At 38.4% G+C, this 23,782-nt stretch overlaps 1 protein-coding gene across 9 annotated transcripts in view; it reads left to right on the top strand.

Annotated features, from left to right (window-relative positions):
- Window positions 1-23,103, top strand: part of EPS15L1 (epidermal growth factor receptor pathway substrate 15 like 1) — a 44,905-nt gene extending 21,802 nt beyond the window's left edge. For 7 of the 9 annotated variants that reach the window (XM_063357922.1, XM_063357919.1, XM_063357924.1 and 4 more), the window contains 3 exons: window positions 792-924; window positions 12,784-12,989; window positions 17,630-23,102. In XM_063357922.1, the coding sequence (XP_063213992.1) occupies window positions 792-924; window positions 12,784-12,989; window positions 17,630-17,776 (486 nt within the window). In that variant the 3' untranslated portion in view covers window positions 17,777-23,102. Of the gene's footprint in view, window positions 1-791; window positions 925-12,783; window positions 12,990-17,629 lie in introns of all 9 variants that reach the window. The other 2 variants (XM_063357921.1, XM_063357925.1) reach the window with 2 other exon arrangements.
- Window positions 23,104-23,782: the final 679 nt, after the last annotated feature.

Here is a 23,782-nt window from a genome sequence, read left to right as displayed (position 1 = left end):
TAGAGTAGATGTTAGAAAATAGATTATCCGTGTCACTGTGACTAATTGAACTTCTTGGGGTTTTTTTCTTACCGTTGTTACTCTGTTTTGTGGGGGGTTTAGCTCTCCGCTAGGTGGCAACAGTCTTTACAAATATTGATGTGTTTGGGTTGAGTTAGAAGTTTTAGCGAAAGTCAGACTGCGAGCTTTAGCCTTGCCTACAAAGTTCCTCTTTTTTCATTTCAGGATGATAAATTTCCCTGCATGGCGTAATTTTTTCGTGCCTTTTTTAATCAATAGCAGAGTCCTTCATAAGAGACAGCTGAATATAGGAAACATTAAACATATGGGTTTGGAATTTTCCTTGAGCTTTTACAAAAAAGACAAATAGCTGTGTGTAACTTAAGAAGAGCGTAGAAAAAAGCTCTCCGTTCTCCAGTCTACCATGTTTTTCCAGTTTCTATCATCATTCTGTTTATCAGAGCAAGGGCCAGAGTGTAGTATGACCGTTTGTTGCCAAATAGTAAAAAGCAGAGTTTTACTTCCTTTTATTTTTCTCATCAGCTTTTTGCTAGGGCTAAAAGTTCTAGAAGTACTTAAGTCATTAAGAGCGTAAGTACTTTTGAATGTTAATGAAGTCCTAGCACCTCTGTCAGTGGGCATTAGTCTCTTACACCACTGACATAATTCTGTAAATCAGTCCTCATTTTTTGAAGTTAATGCTTTTACTTCAGTTAAATTGTATCTTTCATGAAACAACAGGTATTATACAATGTGCTTACATTCTTTTTCTTTTCTTTTTACTCATGTAGTCAGTAGCTTCAGACCCCTTCGCCTCCTCTTTTGGAGGGGTGGGATTCTCAGATGACCCTTTCAAAAGCAAATCAGACACACCAGCGTTGCCACCGAAGAAAAATGTCCCTCCGCGACCCAAGCCACCCAGTGGTAAGGAGGTTTTCCTTTTTTAATAGCCAATTCCCCCAATTTTCTGTGTATTATTGGACATAAGGACAAGTTGACAGTCTTCTATCTTGTTATCTTATATTTCAGCCATGGAGGAAGGTATGGGATTATCAGTAAATTGCCAGAAATTGTCAGTAAACCAGACTGGAACTCTTTAGGCTGGGAAACAGATGATTAGGGAGTGGTGTGACAGATCTGTAAAATCACTTGTGGCAGGGAAGATGGCGGGGGGAGAAATGTGTCTTTTCCAAGTAGGCAACAAATGAGATTACTAAATGGCACCTTCAAAATAAACAAATAGGTTTGTTTTTATACAATACTCTACATTTAGGACTTTTTTTTTTTTTATTGCCAGAGAATATGGTGAATGCAAAAAAGTTTAAATGGGCTTTAAAAACAACTAGATAGTTCTTAGAAGAAAAACCCAACAGGAGCAACAGGGTCTGCCAAAAGCCAAAGTACTCTTTCTGGCTCCGGTGTTGCCGAATGTCTGCAAGGTAGTCTGAAGTATGGCTGTGTCTTTACCTGGTTTTGATGTTCTTCCTGAGGCATCTGCCACTCGATACTAACAAGAACAGGGTACAGGGCTAGATAGACCTGTCCTGATCTGTCCAGGTATGATCATTCTTGTGTTCATGCATTGCTACATTAATTTAATATAAAACACTTTCTGGATATATGGCTCGTTCCTGCTTCAGGTCCATTATGTATGGAAATTCTTAGAGATGTTTGAATCCCCTGAATTGAAAATAAGATCTCTTTTAATGGAGATTCAGCCTCTACTTCTTTGTCTTCCCTAGAGTTGATTTTCAAAATATTCAGATACCAGTGAAACTGTTCTAAGAACTGAAGCCACTTAGAGCTGTTAATTTCAAGTCTCCTTTTAACAACAGTGGTATAGTTCAGTTAATACTAGCAGTCAGCATTTAGTTGGCTCAAAAAAAAGAAAAAAGTTGGATTCTGTTTATGAATAGGCACATAATTCTGCACTGAACATGTGTGTCAACATCTAGTATTCTCCTGTATCCATTGACAGTGTTAGGAAGCATAACATAAAGAAAACAGATTAATTGTTCATGTCTCCCTTTCTAACTCTGTGGGTTGCCTAGCTTTCTGTTACTGCATTTCGTAGCAAAGCACGCACCCTGCACCCATCCTGTTTATAAAAGGTATTGTTGATCTGGCTGGTTTTGCAAACCAGTTATGCTAGAACTAGCTCCTTGGATAACATGAAAAGTGCTTTCTTTTGTCAGGGTATTCTGAAGATCTCATTAACTATCCTGTAGATTGATCCACAGTTTGCAAAATATTATTTACTACAATAGAATTATAAGCAAGCCATTGCAGCAGCATTAGTTTGTTCCTATTCCTATGATTTTATTGCTCAAGAGATGATGATGCACACTAAAACCCTGAAATCAAATGATGAGGTTCTGTGTAGGTGAGTAGTGATGAAGATTTGTCAGGAAATGCTCCAGGATTGTGGAAAAGGTCTTGAAGGGGTCTGCTCATGCTTGCTTTGTGTAAATGTTCTCTACCATTGAGGTACTAGAGAGCCTTTAGTAATTAGAAAGCCCATAATATGTAATGATGACAAGTATCAACTAATAGGAGACAAATGAATAGAAGCAGAAATATGAAAGCTGAAGGTAATCTTATTTGCCATTGTGAATGATGTTATTTTTCTGTATTTGGTTTTCAAGGAAAGTATGTAAGTGGCCATCTTTTTAGGAAATGTCTACATAAAATAATTTAGTGTTTAGAGGGCCTATAAAAAGTTGAATGAGTCAAACAAATACTAAATATACCTATATTATCTCTTTCATGTGGTTTCTTTCTGTTTCTTGTTCGAAACATGATTATTCCTAGCAAGTACAGTGCAATAGTAGCAGTAAAGATGAGAAATACATGCCAGAAGATTGACTTGCCTACATGAGGTTTTTTTGGATTTATGTCTCTTCATTCCCTCTTTTGTACATATGGAGGAGTTTTGGAGAACGCTTAGCTTTAGTTTGTTTTGAATTTAGACATGTGCACTCAGCCTTTAATCAGTCTTTTAAAAAATTTGTTTAAATGTGTACCTTCCCCTCTTCTTGGGAGACACAATATTTGTAAGGTTCCGCTGCTCTACCAAAAGCAAATGTTGTTATGATAAAATAGACTAAGGAGGAAACAAAGCAAGGGTTTTTTTAAAGCAAATGAGCCTCATGTGCTTATGCAGTTATACTCCTCCCTTCCTTCCACAACTAAGGCAATCTTCAGTGGTTACTTAAAGCATGAGAAATTATATAGTAATATAGTGTGATTCTAGCGAGAGATACGGGCGTACAAGTGTGTGTTAGAAATGGGAACGCTGCTCAGAAAACAAACAACAGACAAGAAACTTCCGTTGTTTCTTACCTTTCTCATTGGTCTGTTTAATTAAAAAAACAAGTAGGTGATAAAGATCTTGCTGAAGGATGAATAAATGCTAGTTATTACCAGACAAATCTGTAGTTTGCCTTTCTGTTCCCACTTCATATTCTTTTTAGTAAAACTTACTTCTGTTGGGGGGGATTTTTAATATTGAAAAGCACTTCTGTGGTGTGCTTCATTTTGTCAGACAGGTGCAGTGAAGATCTAATATAAAGCTTTACTTGTCCTCAACACTCTACAGTCAGGTAGAAAATACTAATAAATATTTTTGCATATTTCTCAAGTAGTTCGTGATAGGCGAAACTAGCAAAATCCACTGGGGATGGTTCCCAGTTCAGCGCTTTTCTATCTGCAGGTTTTTTTAGGAGTTGTGTGACATGCAAGCATTGTCTGATCAATCCGTCAAGGGTGTCCTGGGCAATCAGGGTATGACCAACGTGTGCCCCAGTTCCCATCTTGCCCATGTGTCCGTTTTGCCCAGATGCATGAGGAGTTGTGCATCAGGTCACGTTTCTTCATGACAGCAAAGGCAGAGCAAACCTTTGGCTCTGAGCATGGGGCTGGGGAAGCGCTTGAGGCACAGCCTCTGCTTACCGTATAGTGAAGGCCAGATCAAAAGGCCTTCAGATGTACCTGGAAAAGGAATGTGTAGTTCAGCTCAGCTGCTCTCGTATAAAGGCTCTGGAGACAGTCTTCATACCAGGCTTCAGGGAACGGTTCTGCTGCTGCCGGCTTTGGACGCAGCAGGGTTGCAGTGGGCGATCGTTGTCTGACCTTGCAAATCTGGGCCTGCTTGCTGGCTGCTTGTAACGTGGAGATTGGTGGGTTGGGTTGGGTTGGTTGGGTTTAGTTGGTGTTTGTTTTTTTCCAAAGCTTGGACCTTCAGATCTGCTGACTGTGTTAGCAGATGCTTCAGTTCAGAGCTGCCTGTGGTTGTTGCTATCTGGCAAGGACAGGCAAGCACTTGCTGTGGGGCATGGATTAGACACCCTTGAGATCTGTATCTTTCCCTTCTCGAAAACGAAGGTTAAGAGAGGGGCTGACAATCATGAGGTTATTTCCTTAAAATTGTATCTAGGCTGAATCTCAGGCTTACGTGTGTTCTGTCCTTCATTAAATCATTTTCCTTCTTTCTCACCCCTTTTTGAACCTAAGTCTTTCAAGATCTTTTAGATGTTACAGAGTCTTAAACTGATCCTTGCTTGGTCCAAGAGAAATTTCATTTGTTTGTTTTTTCTGATTAAATGCTCTGTTGTGTTTTTTCAATATAACTATTTAAAAGTAAAGTGCAGAATCTTTAAAGAGAATTGGAGGAAGGGTAATAAATCAGTGAATAAAATAGAGAATGACGAGGAGAAGGTGTTTCAGAAGCAGCAAGCCTGGATACCAGTGTACATCAAAGCTCCAACATATCTGTTACATGCAAAGATTTGAAAAATCAGTATCTCTCTCCCTTACCTGGTTTAAGATTCTCTTTTTAGGTTGAGGAAGGTCAGTTAAGAAAAAGCTCTTTAGCACTTCTGACTAGACTGTTCTAATAAAAATCCACACGGGGAGTATGTGCGTGTTCTTTCTCTGCAGGAATACGTTCGTGGTTGTGAAGTTCCTAGTGGACATTAGGTTTCGTACAGCTCCCCCGGGACTTGGCTGAAGTAATTTGATGTTCACCAGGTGGTACTGGAGAACTTGAAGGTTTCTTTGGAGAGAAGGGGAAGGTTTTCTGTATTTATTGAATAATGCTCAAAAAGCAACAAAAAATTATCCAGATATAAACAGGCCTGTGCTTTGCCTAATCGGCTTTGATAAACAGAAAACACAACAATATTAATTACTTATAGTAACAAAAATAATAGTAGTGTATATTGACGTACTTAAGCAAAGGTGACCTGTGACAGGGATCTGAATTCCAGTGCAAATTATTTTCTCAAGTTGTCCTAAAACATAGCTAAGTTTTGTAGATTTATAAGTACGTTTTATTGTCTGTTACCTGTAGTGTTTAGCACTACCAAGCTTCTGGTCACTTGATATTTCTTACACTAGTTCTTGGGGTTTGCGGGACTTTTGTGTAATTAAGAATAAAAAAAAGTCCGAAAGAACCGATACACTGAAACCTGTCAGTTAAAATGTTTTTTGTAGGTTCTCACAGACTAACAATTATGTTTTCTGCCGTGAGCTGCAGATGGAAATCAGTCAGAGTTCACCGCTAACTAGTTTCTAGGTAAAAGTTGTTGATTACAAAAAGAGAGAAACAGATTTTTTTTCTTTTGCTTTTTTTTTTTTTTTTTTTTTTTTTTAAAGTACAGGAAGTTGCTGTGTGGGTGTCAGTGATTGGGTTATAAGTAAAATTCAATGCTCTAGTGCTTTGATCGTGGGACCTACTGCTTTTGCCCCACCCTTACCACTTCCTTTAAATGCAGCACCATGCATTCCACATTGCGGTTATAACAGTACTGTTAACCAGTGATATTAGTGGAAGAACCTTCACCACTAACCAGTGTGTAACCTTCAACCTCTTCTAAATTTTTATTGCTTGCTTACAGTGGTTTTGACCTTTTTAACCTTGAAAGAATATAAAAGTCCTAAAAACGCAGAAAGAAAATGTACTTTCCAATTTCAGTGTGCTTTCTTCTTGCAGTGATTATTTAATAAAACCAATTATTTTTATCTCACTAGCTTTTTTAGCCTGTGTAAATGTTATAATTTATATTAAACATATTGTGTACTAGTGACTAATGGAGGTGGTGGATATTGTATTAATAGTGAACTTCTTCAATGCTAATGTACTCTTAAAAATTCATTTTTTTTCTTTGGGATGCCAATACGTAAATAGCAGAAAAATATCTTGTAACTTGGAATTCAAAGGACTACGTATTGAATTCATCCCATGTGAGACAAGAATCAGTGGATTTACTTAGCTGCTATTTGAAGTACAGGTATTAAAATAAATTATATTGTGAAATTATTATGCTAGACTGCACACAGTGAGTTTGTCAGAGAACTTTGCCTTTGGTTTTTGATCCATTTATTCTTTGTAGCTCTGATGTATGCTGGCAACTGAATTTATAAATTGTCATTTCAGAGGTTAGTGGTTAACACATCTGTGTTTGAGTTAAGAACTTCGATTCATTCTCACAGGCTTTAAGATCTATTAAAGATCTATTAAGATCTTCAGGATCTTAATATTTTATTGAACTGATCTGAAAACTCTTTAGCTGTGATGCGTGTTTTAATCCATCATCTACAGAAGTAATAATTCCCTACTTTGGGGTGAGGATGCTTTGCCCTTTTCTCACAAGTGTGGTGGCTGGAGAAGATTGTTGTCAGCTCCAAAGAAGCTAGAAGAGCAAGAAACATTAACAGCCAGCTCATAGAGCAGCTTTCCATTCTGTTCATATGGCGTGTGCACCTTGGAAGGTAAATTTAAGACAGATTTTCCCGCTAAGTGCTCATAATTAAGAATATATACTGAAATAAAATGTTCTGAAGGCTGTTTGCCATCAGAGTCTGAGTGAGTGGGTACCCAGGTGGGGTGTGCACACACATTCCGGGCTTACCTGGACCAGCAATGTCTAACTCCAAGCTTTTGAGCTGGATTCACTCTATGGGACGTTTTTTGCACCCCGTGAACCATTTTAGGTGCCTCTTATTACTGCTGTGCATAACCAGATGCCTGATGCTGCCAGCCACCACTCTGCTTGCTCAGATCAGAAGGGCGATGTTTGTACAGCCCTGTTCTGCTGCTGTCTTCCTTTGTATTCGATGCTTCCTCCTCCTTTATGTCAATGATAAATATAGTTCTTTTTCATATGTGTCACTTCTCTAAATTTAAGGCATTTTATGGTTTGACTGTTTTTTACCATTTTAGACTTATTTTTCAGCTGTAAAGCAGTACAGGAGCACTGTCAGTTCACATTGACCTTGTATTGACAATTGTCAGAAAAAAGAGCATAGATAGGTCTTTGCTGCTTTTTGAGTTGGACATAGAAATGTTTTTTCGATAATAGTGTTTGCCTGTGCTTTGTCTTCAGTGTCTTAATTAGATGAAAATTAGGACTTGACAGTTTGCTCAGTATCTTACTTAAAACAGCCAAACAGAATTGTGCTTTCTGTGCATTTACTGATTTCATGTATTTAAAGAAAATTATGTCTTATGAATACTTCGTGTTTAAACACACCATGGTTTTGTGGCCATTCTTTTTGACCCGAACCATGTACAACACCCCCAGGATATGAATTTGCACAGAAATTTATTCTATGTATTTAGTAAGATAATTTTAAGAAGAAAGAAGCCATGTTAGGTGTAATAGATGTAATCAGGAGTTATGAACAAAAGAAAGAATTATATTAAGCAAGCGGGGGAAAAAAATATAAAATAATTCCCTTGCATTTATTTATATGAGCATATTCAAGTGCCGGAGTGGTGGGGATCAATCATTTGGTCTAGAGGAGAGTGTAGCGTTCTGTTCTTTATTCTTTGCGTGATCACAGGAGTACAGGAGGGTGATGTTTATTTCGGAGTGGTACCACACACCTGTTTCCTTAGAGCTTCTTGGGTACCCGGGGTTATTCACAAGTAGCGCAGTGCCTGTTTACCTTTATATTTTTTTCCTCATCTGCAGCCGAGAGTGAAAAATTTAGCCTCAAAGTTGGTGACTGACAGGAAAGCTTTTTTTTTTTATTTTTCATGCCTTCTAGAAGCCCTGACAGTTGCATTAGAACACAGGCATCCCTTGCTGAGGAGGATAAATGACTCATGGGTGGAGCACCTGCCCAGCCACAAACTAAAAATTCCATTCACGCTCTGATTCTGTTGTTTGTGCTGATCTCTCACAGCAAAGATATTTCAGTACCGATTGTTGAAAGAGGCTGTTCAGAATCTGTTTCAAAACGGATTGTTAGGCTGAATGTATAACGATTTCTCTAACCTCACCTTTCAAGAGGTTCATAGTTTTCAGAATATTTCTCTTAAGCTAAGGTTTTCAGAGTTACAGGCTGGCTCACGGTGCACATTTTGCAAATACTAAGCAAAAATAGTTTTGAGGGCTTTTTTGCATAGGAAAAATTCTTCCTTCTGTTACTAAAAGTATATATTGTGATTTTGTGCAGAGCTTTATCGCTAAACAGTTATGTTTGAAATACAGTGCAGAAATAGCCCCTGTTGAGGACAAATACCTTTGAGTACTCTGTAGAAAACTGGTTTTAATTTAACTAAACTTCAACCATATTTTGAAAACTAGTAATAATTTTTCTGTAAGTTCCTAAAGTCCACAGTTCATGAAAGCCTTATTCTGCACCACTGGAAGAGCTGGATAATTTAACAGGATGGTGAACAACTTGCTGAGTAAGTTAGGAATAATACCTAAATTTGGTAAAGGGCCAAGGGAGCCGGGAGGCACCTCACATACTGCACAGTCTCCAAAGATTTCTGGAGGAACACTTCCTCTGGTTTATAAGAGCTGTGAGTGGTAGGAGCCCTGGCACTTTATGTTGAAATATAATCGCAGGTATGGATTTAACTCACCCTATCACTGCTTATCCTATGTAGCATCTCTCTGACTTCTTGAAGTGTTTTTCACTTTAGAAAGTTTCCTGGAAAGGAGTGTTTGTTTAGTGAAAGTTTAAAGTCGTGTCATCTCAACTGTGCCCTGTTTGCCCATCAGCCTGCAGAGCCCAGTCTTCAAACACATGGAAACGAGCTGCTTCTCCTCGGTCAGGAAGGGCCTCTCCTAAGCAGAAAGTTAGGACCATCGTTGCAACATCGAGAAAACTATCAGCGTTTCACTTCATTGTTTCGTTGTCAATATCTTGTAATTCAGTCAGACAAATTTTATAATTGTGTTTTAGCAGTGAGATTATATTTGTCTTGAACTGTAGATCTCAAGCCTGAAGTTTGCTGTGGGGTATGAAATTAGATAAAGCCTTCGTATGGGTGGAGTTCACTATAAGTTAACAGCATTTGCTGTGGTAAACCATTTTGTTCATCATCTCTTTTTGCTGAAGTGAGTCCTCGGTGTGGTTTGGGTGCACCACTTGGGTAACTGCTGAAACTGCTGTGGTTTCAGAATAGGACCTGTTTTGCTTTTTTCTGAACTTTTTTCCCCTGAAACTATTAGCAGAAAAATCAAATAAGTAAGGGTTACAATTGTTTGCCTGCACTTTCGTACTGCCATACCTCAAAAACGATGAGCAGTATCATGTAAAAACGTACCATTTTCCAGTGAATATAAGATTAATGCAGTTGCAGTTACTATTAAGTGCATAGCTTGCAATATTACGATTTTTACCTTCAGTTCAGTTGGTGGCTTTTTAATGTGGTTTAGGTATTTTTGCTTTTTTTATAGAAATACTGTATTTTCACATGCTTGACACACTAAATGTGGGAATACAAAAATCTTTGTGTACTTAAGTATGCACTTACTGCACTGGGAGATTCACACTTGGTGTAAGCCAGCAAGGATGTCAGAAAGGTAATTCTGATGGTGTTATTACTAATTTGTGGCCGATAAATGAGTAACTTTGGACATCTAACTGGAAGAAATAAACTTCTACCAGACCTCAAAACCGTGTTTGCTGAGTGTGGCAGGGTAAAACAAACTATAAGCAACGTACAAGGTACAGTGAAGGAGGACTCTATCGTGAGTGCCAGGATTGGCGTATTCAGCGTGGGCACTGCCCTTAAATTGCTCTGCAAAAAATAAACCTGATTTTAGAAAGGTCACCCTCTTTCACCTTTTCTTCAAAATAACGAAATTAAATCCCTGTTCTATTCTTTAACGTACAAAAACTGATGAAAATGGCACTTACAACATAAAAATCAAAATTTTCAATATTATTAGCACTAACTTTAATATTCATGGTGACATTTCCTCTGCAGTAAAGTGATTCTTTGTAATCTGCTGTGAAGATGAAGCACAAGAAACCCCGATGCTCTTTGTGTACGTTCCGAAACCACTAGGGGCTTCGTGCGAAAACATTAAACAGGCCACCTAGAAAAAAAAAACAGGTTTGCTGAGCAAATCCGTTGCAAACTCTGCGTTTGTATTAACAGTCGCCAATTCCACAAAGTGGTTTCGTCAACGGAAGATTTAACCTAAGAAAAGGGCAGCTTAAAATGGGTCAATTTTGCGTCTATCAATCAAAATTGGTTTGGGGCAATATAGGGTGAGGGGCACCAGGGGGGATTTACTTGCTAGTAACTGGCAATAGAGGAAGGAGAAGAAGGTGTAGAGGGCTCTTGTTTTGCCTTGGCCTTAAATTAGAGCTATAGATACTTTAATTCTCTTTGTAATTTAAAATAATTTAAAGTAATTTGCTCTTTTATCTGGACAATTACATAGAAAATGCTGTTACTCATCTCTGACGCAGTTTGCTTAGTCCCCTAACGCTGCATAGCTGTGACTGAAGGCGAGATCTCCTGAAGGCCGTGGTGATGTGTGGGATGTAGGCACCACACTCCGTTTCAGAGAACAAAACATGGCCTCCGTTGATAGGAAAAGCGGTTTGGAACTGGTGAAGGAGGGTCCATGCCTGTGGGGAGAGCAAATGCTGCTGGTATTTCCTGTATATTTTGTTGCTTCCTTCCACGAAGGACAAATCACTGGGCTGATGTGCCTGGCTTTAGAAGTCCCACACATGGTTGCCAATATGGGTGTCCGTCTCTCCTTGCCACATCTGTTAACCAGGATGGAGCACGTACTGTACCATGAAAAATAGCATTGGAGTGAATGTTAAGAGATCTCATTTATTGTCCAGCTTCACAGCAGCTAAACCAGTGTGTGTTCTAGAAACCATTTCTCAGACCTCCTGGACGTGGTGATGTCTAGGGAACTACCAAGTTCCCTAGGCAGTCTCGAGTATTCTTAACTGTTAAAAATGTTACGGATTATCTGATGTAAATCTCTCTTGGTGGAATCTAAATCTGTTAGCCTTTTTCTTGGTGGAAGATGTGCCTGCAGGGCTGTGATCACGTTCCCTTTGAATACTCTTTAAGAGTGAACAAACCCAGTTACATCTCCTACTGCATGTGTCGTGTTTTCTACGTCTTGCTGTCTACGTGTTCAGCTCTGGGCTTTCCTGCTCCCCATTTTCCTCGAAGCACGGTGCCTGCAAGTGGTCCCCGTGTTTTGTCTGAAACCCGAGCCTGGCATTCTTGCTGCTGCTTATTTACTTAGTGCAAGTTTGCTGATCTTCGCTTTTCTTAGACAAAGGAGGATTTCCACAGCTTTGAGCAAATATCATAAAGTTCATGGGCAACTACTGAAGCACCTTCTTAAAAGCTACCAGGTTATGTCTCAGATATGCCAAGAACGTGCTCTGAAATTTGGGGTTTCAGCACCATTTCTCTCTGCTTTCCCAGTATGTATATCCTGATATGAATAAATTGTAAGATTCCTATATTAAATTACAGTTTGAAGAACTGGACGTTTCAAAAAAGATAGCTTTATTAATGCAAATAATGTATGTAATTCAGGTTCTTATGCAGGAAGTTCTAAATTTTTTGTTTCTTTTAAAAATGTTTCTAGATTTTCCCTTATTGTTTGTCAGTTACGCATTATAATCAGGATTGTTCATCCAAGGAGTTATTTTCCCTGGAGGTTAGATTGTGTACCTGTCAGGAGCAATTTATTATTTTTTTTTTTAAGAGAAAAAGAAATTACGTTTATCTGTTTAGTTATTTGACTTAACAAAATAGTACTTTTTGCAAGGGGAATTAAAAATTAAAAATTGAGGTGCCAATTGCAACAAATAAAACATACAGCCATTATTTATGAGCGTACGCAATAGTTCCTGTGATTTCATTTGTTGTTGGGGTGGAATATAGGCAGCAGCAGTCACCTACAAGAGGCGGGTTGCGCGGCAAGCACCCGGAACAAGGCGATCTCTTAATGGCTCTCTTCCCTTGTACACGCAATGGTAGAAGGACAAACAAGTCCCGCAAAACCACCCAGAATGCATGCATTCTGTAGAGTCACAGATAAGGGGCTGCTTAATTCTATTTAACATGCTTAATTATTTATCTTTAGCAATATGCGTTTTTAATTATTTTGTCTTTTATATGATTCCAAACTTAAACTTGAAATATCTCTAATCCTGGAAAATGAGGTAAAGTCATGCTGGTCAAATTCTTCTGATCTAATGCCTTTATGTTGGGTTTTAGCATGTAAAATCTTGGTGGTATTAATATTGCGGTATGTATAAGTAAGATGATAAATCCATTTAAATAAAACAACTGTTTGAGATTATTTGCATTGAGAAATGAGTACAATTACAGTACAATTTTAAGCCACCCCAGGAGGAATGGATGATGCTAAAGTGTATCAGCACAGTTTCCTGTGTAAGGGGGTTGCATTGTCCATGGTAAGTAACTTCTCTTTTTCTCCTTTTGTGTTTGTTTTTTTTTGTTTTTTTTTTTCCTAAACTTTCCAGGTAAAAGTACTCCTGTAAGCCACCTGGGGTCTTCAGATTTTCCCAAGCCCCATGATCCATTCCAGCCGTTTGGGGCTGACAGCAGTGACCCGTTTCAAAGTAAAAAGGGGTTTGGGGACCCATTTAGTGGAAAAGATCCATTTGCTCCCTCCTCTTCAAGTAAAACTTCTAAAGACTCTTCCTTGGGGTTTGCAGACTTCAGCTCTGTAAGTTAAGTTCATTGTCTCTGAGCAAACCACTTTCTGCTCTGCTTGCAGCAATCTGTTGGGGTTTTGGTTTAACTGCAGACCTACTCTTCACTGGCTTCTGTCTCCTAGTACCTTCATGCTGTCCTCATTGTTTTTGTATTAATATTTCTGTAATAAAAAGGCATTATTTCAATAAAAAAGAAGTTTCATACTAAATTTTAAAGGGTTTACTTGCATTTAAATTCTTTTAGTACAGTGTGCCTTTACTCACAAATTCTCTGTAGCCGAATCTGTGTATTGTTTTTGTTGCATGGAGGCTATTTTGTAAACTGATTTTTGGGAGCCAACGATGTAAAGATTCCAAAACAATTGTTGAAAACATTTCTATAGCAATTTCACCATATCCTGACAAGCAAGTCCTTAAAGGGAAAGATTCCATAAAGTATTTGTAATTGTTTGTGAAAAAAGTGCTGACAATCCTGTCGCAATGTTTGCTGTATACAATGGAATGTGGTCGTAAAGATACTTACACGAGGCAGAGGTTGAAAATTTAGCCGTTGAATTTTGTTTCAGTTACTGACATTGTAGAAAAGCCCTTGTTAGACAAAGAAAACAAAAGTGTCTTGTAGAACCAATATAGAAACATCCATCCTGCCCTCCAAAAGACAGTATCAGAAGGTTTGAAAGCAAAGCCAAGTACCCCTTCAGTATAAAATATCAGGGTTTCTAAAAGCCTGGCTTTGTTTTTAGTGCTGGCAGGTACGTTACTGAGTTGGAAATCGTTGTAAATGTAGTAGTAGTGTGGTTCTTGCTGCTTCCATGAGTAGATAGAAATCTGTTCCATCCACTGCCCCAGGCTTCTTCCTCCTTTCATGTGTTTTTGTTCTGTCACGTTGCCATGCAGTAAAATTGCCAACTTAATCTGCTACTTAACTCTGGTGGACACAGTTCAGTGTTCAGCAAAGGGAGAACTTTAAGCCCAATCTTTCAGGTTGCTTATTTTTACTGGTTTTTTTCCCCTAGTTAATAGTAAATGTGTATCACTTTCCTATTTGATATTGTTAGTTGAGGTCATCTGTGCATACTCGTAGCTGGCCTCAGTGCTTTAATTTATCTATGATCCTGAAGACGTCAAAGTTTGAGATCTGATGTATGCTTTACCACAGTTAGTACTAGCCTGTTGAATTTGCACAGTTAAATTCTGTGATTGTATACAAAATGGTGACATTCTTAATAAAAATAAGACGCAAAACTTGCTTTATCTGAAATTTCTTGAACATCTAATTTCTTCCATGAATGAAAGACAAGTAACGGAGCGGACTGAGTGGTACCCAGCTATTGTCGTCTTGCTTTACAGACTGCATTTCTTAAAAGTGTGGCTTACACTGAGTGGTTGTACCAGGTGATTAACCAAAATCTCTGCTGCCCATCCCAGTGGGTGCTCTAGTGGGCAATTTGCCGTGCCTTCAGGTTTTCAGGAGATGAGATTAACTTTAGAAGATAAGGATAAAGTAAGAAAAACTGTATCTTGAGCAGTAGCCAATTCTGATTGCTGCTAGGTGGCACTTCTTTCACTAAATGAAATTAATTTTTAATTGGTTTCATGAATTACTTTCTATTGCTGTAAGGGAAAAAAAAAAGCGTTAACTGGATTTGACTGAAAAGAAAAGAGACTTCATCCCTCTTCTTTTCAATATTTGTATTTTGCGTGCCTGTACCACAATTGTATTGCTACACATGATAATTCCTAACCCTTCTGGATGAAGTCCTAAGGGTACAAGTTACCTCGTAATCAGCAAGAATATTGCGCTTGTCTTTGCCTAATGTCTGGAAAACTCTGCTCATAATGGAAATGAAAAGCAATTTTGCTTCCGGAAGGTTTTCTGACACATAGTTTGAGTCCGTGGAATCTCAGAACAGAATTGTAGAATCATTTAGGTTTGAATAATTGAATAACCTTTGCTGTTGCAAAGAAGTAACATGAGAACCTTCACTCGGTTTTAGTAGCACTCTAGAAAATTTGGCTTTTTTTTTTTTGGAGAGACTGGCAAATTCATGCACCCAGAGTTTAAGTATATTCTCATTGTGTTCTTAGCTTTTCCACTGGCATTAAATGTAACTCTTTGGACCAAAACAAAGTCTTTTGGTAGCTCAGGTTTCAGGTATTTCGAGGTTCCAGCTTCAGTTTACGGAACAACAAGGAAAGCAATCTTTCTGCCAACAGAAAGCATTTAAATTTCCAAGAAACAGAGCACTTAGAACTAAACTAAAATTATTCTCTTAATATAAGCTGGTAATTCAGTAAATGCAAGTCAGTGTAGCTTTTTGTGTATTTGATAAGTTTGGCTGCTGTTTTCCTCATTTATGCCTTGGGTCTAACTGTACTTCTGAAAAAGAAAAAAAAAGTGGTTTTTCAAGAATTGACAGATATGTGATACATATCTATAGATGTCTTGAAACCCGGACATATGCAAAGAAGCTGTTATTGTGTTAAATGGCTTGTAATTCAGTTACATTACCTTCTTATAGACAGTCTGCAAGAGCCAGTGGCATTAATGAACTGCTATTTCTCTGTCTCCTGTGCTCCTGAAAATTTTCCTTTATGCTAACCATTGGTAGTGAGGCGCATCCAGATCTGTTTCCAATGAATCACTTGCCTACTTTTTACTTTGTTTTTTAACCAGCACTTCTAACCACAAAAATATAACTTGTGTTCCATAAACAAGCCGTAATTGGGACTCTCATAAGCTTTGGAAGACTTATCCTAAGATGTAAGCTATATAAGTTAAAACTGTTCTCTTGACATTAAAAAAAAAAAAAAAAAAAAAAAAAAGAAAAACCCACCCCACAGGGTTTGACCAAAGCTTGTTGTATTTCTGAAAATAGTAACTGTTAGTCTCCATCCCGGCTAGATGATCTTTTTGAATTCTTGGAATCAGTGGAGAAGTCCTACTTCCCTTTGAGTCGGTCCTTATTGTATCTTGAAAAAAAAAAAACATCTATTTGAAGTCTTAGTGAGCTTTTAAATCTTACCTGTCAGATGATATTTAATTGAGTAATGATAGTGAGTTTTCTTCATTATAAAAGTAAAACATCAGAAAACGTGTGGCACTGTTGTTGTATTTAATAATATCAAATGCAAAGATCCTCATCTAAAGTTTGATAGCAATGACAGCAGAGGTATTGTTTGAAGAACAGTAATTATAAAATAGTCCCTTTTTTTTTTGCATCAAATTATCTGAAAAATCATATTGAGCAAAATCAAATGAGGAATTGTGAATATCCAGAAGTACATGGATAAGGCGTAATTTAACTAAATTATGAGTAAATGAGAATTGGACTTGGGTTGAAAGAATTCAAATAGATGCATTTATTTAAAAAATCTGAATTCTAGATACAGTGCAGGTGGCGAAGGCAGGGTGGGGGCCATCAGGTAGTGAGTGTAGGGGCAGCAGGGCGCGGGGCTGGCACGTGCTCTTGGATTTCCTGCTGGGTTCAGTCTTTGAAGCTGCCCTGGGAAGGCGCAGCCGGAGCAGCTGGGGCAAGGGCGGATTTCGCTGTGTTCAGCCGGGCCGCGTTGGGGACCACACGGCAATTTTTGCAGTATACATTCAGCTGAAATTGAAACTATAAATTCCATGTAGTTTTCTCTTAAAAAACAAACAAACAAAAAAAAAACCAAACCAAAAACCAAATAATATGTTTTCCTGAACGTTCAAAAAAAGACAGCACAAAGCAAATTTTAGAAGTGGGATATAACGCAAACATTTGCATGCAGCTGCGCGAGCGCTTCTGTTAACATCGTCCTCTGCAGCGAATTCTAAAATTAAACAGTAACAGATTATATTTTAAGTTGTTATGATTTCAAGAAAATATTTTAATATTTTGTGCAAAAAGTTAAAACAAGCAAACTTTTGCATACTTCAGTGTAGATACTGGAATATACTTTTGGAATAGTTTTGCTGCAGTGAACTTACTCAAATGTGTTTTGAGAAGCTCAGACGGGCTTAGAAGCTGCATGTTGTGACGTGTTACATTTCCTTACTGTTTTCTGCTGGAGTAAATTGGATTCTCTTACATTATTTCTTACTGGAAAAAACTCTGCATGTATTTTATAAACAGTAACAGAAGCACTTTTTGTAACGTTTGATTTGGTGACGAAACTTCCCACAAATCAGCAGTTTCCACAGTCACTATTAAAACCCCTCAGCCTTAGCAGGAAATCGTACAATAAAACTCTCTGCAATGGAGTTGCACAAGAGTAAATAACTCCTGGTTTTACCCACTATTTACTATTCTTAAAAACGGCTGTAGGTTGCTGTGCTCCCAAACCACTAACTTGCTTTTTTTGTGCGTGTGGAGTTTTTGTTTGGCTCCCGTCCCCTGTCCCTTTCATACACAACTGAGACACGGATGCAGGGACCTGCAGCCCAGATGGGGTAGTTTCCTGGTGGGAGGAGGAAGAAATTAAGGAAATAAAGTAAAGGATGGAGTGAGGAAATCAGTGAGTGAAGTTCTGTCTTAATCCAGAACTACCCTGAAACAGCTTGGTATACTCGATTCATATATTTAATAAGTTTGATTCATTGTATTTTTCGCCTAATTTCTTCTAGCTTTTTGGTAAATTTATTAATTTATTTTCCGTTTTCATTTTTTAGTTTGGAAATGAAGAGCAGCAGCTGGCGTGGGCAAAGCGTGAGAGTGAAAAAGCAGAGCAAGAAAGACTAGCTCGATTGCGGAGACAAGAGCAAGAAGACCTTGAGCTGGCTATTGCGCTCAGTAAGGCTGATATGCCAAACTCTTAAATAGAGGTTCTTTGGCTCCACCCTGTCCAAGTGAAACCTTTAACCATGGCTTTTATAAAAAATACTAAATTCTTGGTTTATGTTGTGAATACTTTAGTCACCTTCAACTCTAAACAAGACTGGTTACGTCAAACTGGGCACTCTGTGGCTTTTCAAGTGCATAATAAGCAGGAAACACTGTATAAGCTGTATTATATGTTCTAGATAAAATTTACTGCTTGTAAGAAGTTTAACGTATGATCCTAAGATACTGAAAGCAAAGTTTCTTTATCTAGAAGACAACGTTGCATATAGTAAACTGCAACTTGTGAATCTGGCTTTTTATTACCTGAATTCCATTGATTTTTTGAGGCTGCGGTATGAATTTCAAAGAAAATGTCATAAAAAGATAATATTTATAGAATTAGCTTTCACTCGTTACGTTTATTTAATGATTCATGGTAGGCTAATCAGTATGTCATCTGTGTTGAAGTCTCCAGCATAAATTCATTATTAGATGGTCCCTTTTTATCCAGCAGATGAGGCTTTTACAAAAGAATCTGGCAGTTTGTATATGATGAACACAAACACAGTGAACTGTGTCAAATATTACAAATTTGAAGCCTCGATGAATGAGTAGTTCTAATTTCAACATTTGTTTGCATTGAGTTTTAATAATTTAATGGGATGTTGTAAAAGAGGGAGTTAATTCAGTTGTAGTAGACTGGACAAATAATTTGGCAATTAAATCATTAGGTAAAATCTTGCTTTGTCTCATGAACGAATACGATTGCAGGATTGTGATACAGGTTTGAGTGCTGCTTTCGTGTAAAATCAAGCAATGGAAAACTTCCAGAGCTTGAGCAGCGTTCAGCCCCACGGCTCCTCTTACCCTCTCTTGCTTCAGCCACCAGAACACAGACCCTGTCGTTTCTCCTACCCAGTTGACTGTGGGAGACAGTCTTGACCGCTGTTTCTTTAATTCCACCTACCTTATTTTAATGAGGCTACAGATCAAACGTAATTTAGCTGAAATAAGGCCAAGCAGAAACAGATTCTATTTGCCAAAGTTACAGAAGTACTGATAGGCGGGATTGGCCGTAAGACACGGCGGGCAGTAGTAAGTCCAGGTAGGAACAGATTTTATATCCGTCTGTAGAACTCAATGCTTCCACCTGGTCAGGATAACACGGAATGTGCTTTACGGGTCATGTATAAAATAGGCCCTTAGGATGAGTCTGTGAATTATTTACGTGCTAAAAACGCCTTTTCTGATTGCAGGAATTCCAAACCTTCAGTTGACTTTGCCTTGGACTTTTATGTCTAAATAGAATAAGCATCTAGCACAAAATTTTTAAAATGTCCTTAATGTAGATCTGCTTTCCTATCCTTGGTTCTCTAGGAATTCAAAGTTTAACAGCATTTTTACTGATGCAGCCCTTATCTTATAATATTTTCTCTATTTGTTTTGAAAATGTGGTATTCCTTCATCATCTTTAATGCATTTATATTTTTTACGTTCTTGCTTCCTTTTATTTTTCATGATACAAAGATAGTGCCTGTTCACTGATTGAAAACAGTCTTTCCCCGTTCTGTTGTAATTGCCTTATTCTGGATGCTTTCCTTACACGGAGGTGAGAATCAGATTGGATCGTTTTAATCTTCTTAGTAGTTTTCAGCTCTGGAAGGCAGCTAAGGTGCGGCGTTGGTTGTCTCAGGCTTTTGTGAGTAGGTGTGTGGGCGAGTGCCCGCGAGTGTCTGTGCGCACACGTCCAGCTCCACGTGCAGCAATACGTACGACAAAAAACCCCGTATCTCAAAATGCAATTTTAGGAGTCACAGCTTGCTGTTCGCTGTGTGTCTCCTGTGCTAATGGTACTACAAGTAGTGTCAATCTTGAATTACCCTCAGAAGGGGAGACGATGCATTCTACTATCAAAAACAACCATGTAATGATCTTTAATACTCTTTTAATGACCCCTTTGGAATGCAGTAGAAGGTATTTCTAATTTTACAGAACTGATTTGAAATCCCTTCCCCTTGTGGTCATTTTTCTCTAAAATACGTTCGATTATATGATCAAACATACCACAGTGTCAGCAAATTCTCTTTTCTGTTGGGGTACAGGACTTGAAAGTCTCTGAGAGCAAACCTGGGTCTGTCTGTAGCTAACGTGAGATAAAACTTGCTCTGAAAGAGCAATTTTCAAAATTGAGTGGCTGCAGGATTCTTGGTGAAGTTAATCAAATTGTGTTCACATGTAAGCTTCTCCTTTTCATTTTCATTTGGGCCTGAGTCTTTGTGGTGTCTTTTCTGCTACAATAAGCCCCCGTTCATATGTAGTGCCGTTCTAGAAAGGAAACCCGCTTTTGGATGAGTGCTTGGGTGATGTCACTCCAGTGGGACAGGGTGGATGAGCTAAATTGCCTGATTCCTTTGCTGAGTTACGTACCGTAACAAGGCTTTCTGCTGCTTTGGCAGGGCTCTAAAATACTGGAGTTCATAACGCTTCTAAGGCAACGAGTCGGAGTTCTCGAGATGTTCAGCAGGAAGCCAGAAATGTGAATTAATCTAGCATTCCATGTAGTAGTAGAACTAATTGCTCATTTTCCTGTTTCCTTATTGACTCGTTCTTCATATTTGCTTGGGCACTAACAGACGATCAAGCAAATGAACAAGGACAGAACACGTTCTCTATGCACAGTGTATTAGATTTAGTAACTTTAGGTTTACTGAGACTCTTGATGCAAAATTTTAGACCGCAGTGGAAGAAAACTTTGCTGGGATTTCTCCCCATTGCGTTTAATACAGTTTTCTGTACAAAAAGGAAGATGACCCACATTCTTCCCTTAGGCTTGTAACTCTGCAATACCTGCACTTGTTCTTCTAAAACAAAACATTTTTTTTTTGCAAGACGTTGATCATCTTCTTCCTCCAGAACAGTGAAATTTAAAGCACAAATAGGCCTATCGCTATTTGGGCAGAGAAAATATGTACAATGCAAGACATATAAAATGTGAGTATACACAATGCATATAGAGTGTACATTATGAGATCCATGTTATTTGTGTCTACGTGTGTATATATATATATAGTGTATTGTATAATGTAATAATAGTGTGTGTATATACTATATATGTCCACATACTATGTCTAGTATATAGTTACTTGTGCTGTACATAAAATGTGTATATACAATGAATATGTAGAATATGCATATATATTCTATATATTAAAGCTTGTGTGTATGTATGTATTCGCTAAACAGAGATGGATCCAGAAATGGAATTTTTACAGAAATGCAGATTAGATCATGGCTCTTAGAATTTCAAAGTTCTGGTGAAAGAAAAAGAAAAAAAAGAGAAATGACTTCTTTAATAAATTTGTTTCAAGTTTACTTTCATTGGCATGAAAAACTGTGTTCGGTAGCTGTGCCGAGTGCGAGAGAGAAAGCTGGCAGAAAGTAGGTACCGTCTGCACTGGATGTGATCTCACATTCTTCCGAGTTCATAAAGTCTCTTTTGAACCGTGGGCTCGACTGCTGATCTCCTCGCACGTGATGGTCCTGTCATCTTTTCTTTTTTCTTTAGGCTGAGGCAATGAATTTTCTCCTGCATTTGCTTGTAGTTTCACTTCTCTTTCTTTTTTTCCCTTTTTTTAAAAATCATTTTTAAGGAGCTGTTCCCGTGCACATATACACCCCAAACAGTCGCACGCTAAGGTGGAAAACATGTTTTTCTTGCTTCATTCCAGTTATATGGGTTGCACATAATTGTCATCTGGATTTCAGCTCTGGTTTTCCTCCATTTCCACCTAAGCTTTTGCTTCAGGAGGAATGACTATCCATTGCATTCTTGGCTCGGAGGAAAGAATGGAGGTGATCTTGCTTTCTACTCGGGTAAATTATTAGACTCTGTGGTGCGTTGAGCAATCACAAAGAGTTTAGGAGGCTTTTATAGTGGCCCATGTGTGTTTTATACACAGTGTCGTCACTGCTGGAATGACTCATGGAAAACCGTGAATTGCTCACGGCACCGAGGCACAACAGTTAAAACAGGAAAGACGGACAATTGCTCACGTTGAATCTCCGCATGCAGACGTTGCATGTAGGACACAGGTATTGAATTACCCACATCATCCTTTATAGAGGAGTGCGTTCACGTTGGCCTCGAGTGGTTTCCCGAAGTTATATCCACATAGTCTTGCTGTAAAACATACCAGTCATTCTGCAATAAAAACAGATGCTCGTAAAAGTAGTACTTCTACGATAATGCTGTATGAAATATTTTTATATTGGCAAATTTTTCCTTATGAAATCCCCGCCCTGTGAGGATCATCAGTCTTTAATGTATTTTTTTTCATGTAATGTGCTCTCAAAGTGTAGGAAATTCCAAGCTGTGTCTGACTGTGTAACCTTTTTTCTTTTTCTTTTTTGTTTTTAATTCCTGTCTGTGAGATCTGTTGTCAGAAATTTTGTAGAAATTATTTTGTCATCTTCTGCTCAAAGATAATGCACTTTTCTTGGATTCTTCTTATAATCCTTTTGGGGTTACTATTTCTTCTTTAGTGTTTCTCCATTGAGAAGAGTATTTATTCTGTAGAACCGAGGCCCAAGGAATTTTGGTCCAAGTAGAATCGTTGCTTTCCTTGTGCAAGAGTTTGATTTCTCCCTTCTTCTGCATTTTATTCCTCCCTCTCGGGAGCTTCTTTCTGTTTAATCCTCGTTTAGAGCTGGCACTCTGTTAAAGTGAATTGATCTGTGCTGATGACGCTCTATGTCAAATCTCTTCCTGCACCGGCAGAACAGCCGGGTTTTTGTTGTGTGTCAGCCACTGCACCGCTCCATAGACTTCACAACAAACATCTTTTCTTAGAAAGGAATTTTGCTTGGAGTATGGTGGAATCATAGAAGATTTATTTTTAGAGTAAATATGTTAACTATTATTCATTGACACACCTGTTTTATCAGTTGATATACTGCTCTTTTTACTTGAAAGTTTTATAAATAAAGGCTAATTTGTTATAAAATGGAATTCTCATTTTTCCAACTTCCCCTTGAAGTTTAACCTTAAAAGGAAAACTCCTAGTGACTATGGTTCCTTCTGCTCTTAGAGTTACAGAGTGCTCTTCTGGGGTCCCTTTTCGTATGACGGTCTTTAGTCTGACCTAAAAAAGGTGGAAAAACAAAGTGGAAACTGCAGTGTTGACCTAAATTTGACTAATCTCCAAATATGTACATTATTGTAGTTATATTTATCTTTCAAATATCATAACAAATTGAAAGGTATTTTAATTTTAACCCATCTCATGTGTTTATTGTTTAATATAATAAGAGAAATGTTATTGTTTAATATAATAAATGAAAAGTTACTTTTTGGAGCTCTGAGACTTCGGCAATCTTTCTTTACTTTTTTTTTGTCTGTGACTTCACAAGTTTTTGTGTCAAATTTGTGACTCTTGCTTAGAACAATCACCTAACGCTGCGTTGGGATCTTTTTTCCTTTCGGCTGGTGCCCTCCGCGCACTCTTTTTCCCTCTTTCCTTCCCCTTCTTCCTCGTCCCGGCCACGTTTGGTCTGTACAGACCAGTCAGAAAATCCAGCGCCGCACCCTTTCCAAAACCCTTTGTGTGCCGCAACGCTAAACATCCCGGCAGTTTATACCGGGAGGGGCTGGAGCTCACCAGAGACAAACCCTTTCTGCTTGCTGGAAAAACACACCTCACCATCGTGCTATTCCGCATTATTCACTTTGACTCATTATTCTCCCATCTCTCTTTTATTTACTCTGCTTCTGCACACGTTGGCAGGGATAACCACAGCTCGCCAAGGCAGGTTTCTCTTGGAATTGCTCCCCAGCAGTATTTTTAGTACGCTGGCATTTGGAAGCCAGGATTTGACTGCTGTCTGTCGGAGTCGGGCACAGCTTCCTCCCCCACTTCTCTCGTCGCACGATGCTCCTCTTCGCCTACGGAAACGTGAAGAACACGAAGGCTCCGTGGTTTGCTCCCATTCAAGTTTCTGGAGTC

This window comes from Chroicocephalus ridibundus, chromosome 22, assembly GCF_963924245.1.
Source record: "Chroicocephalus ridibundus chromosome 22, bChrRid1.1, whole genome shotgun sequence".
Lineage (NCBI taxonomy): Eukaryota > Metazoa > Chordata > Aves > Charadriiformes > Laridae > Chroicocephalus > Chroicocephalus ridibundus.
The sequence above is the reverse complement of the archived record's forward strand: the minus strand, read 5'-3'. Positions and strand labels throughout refer to the sequence as shown.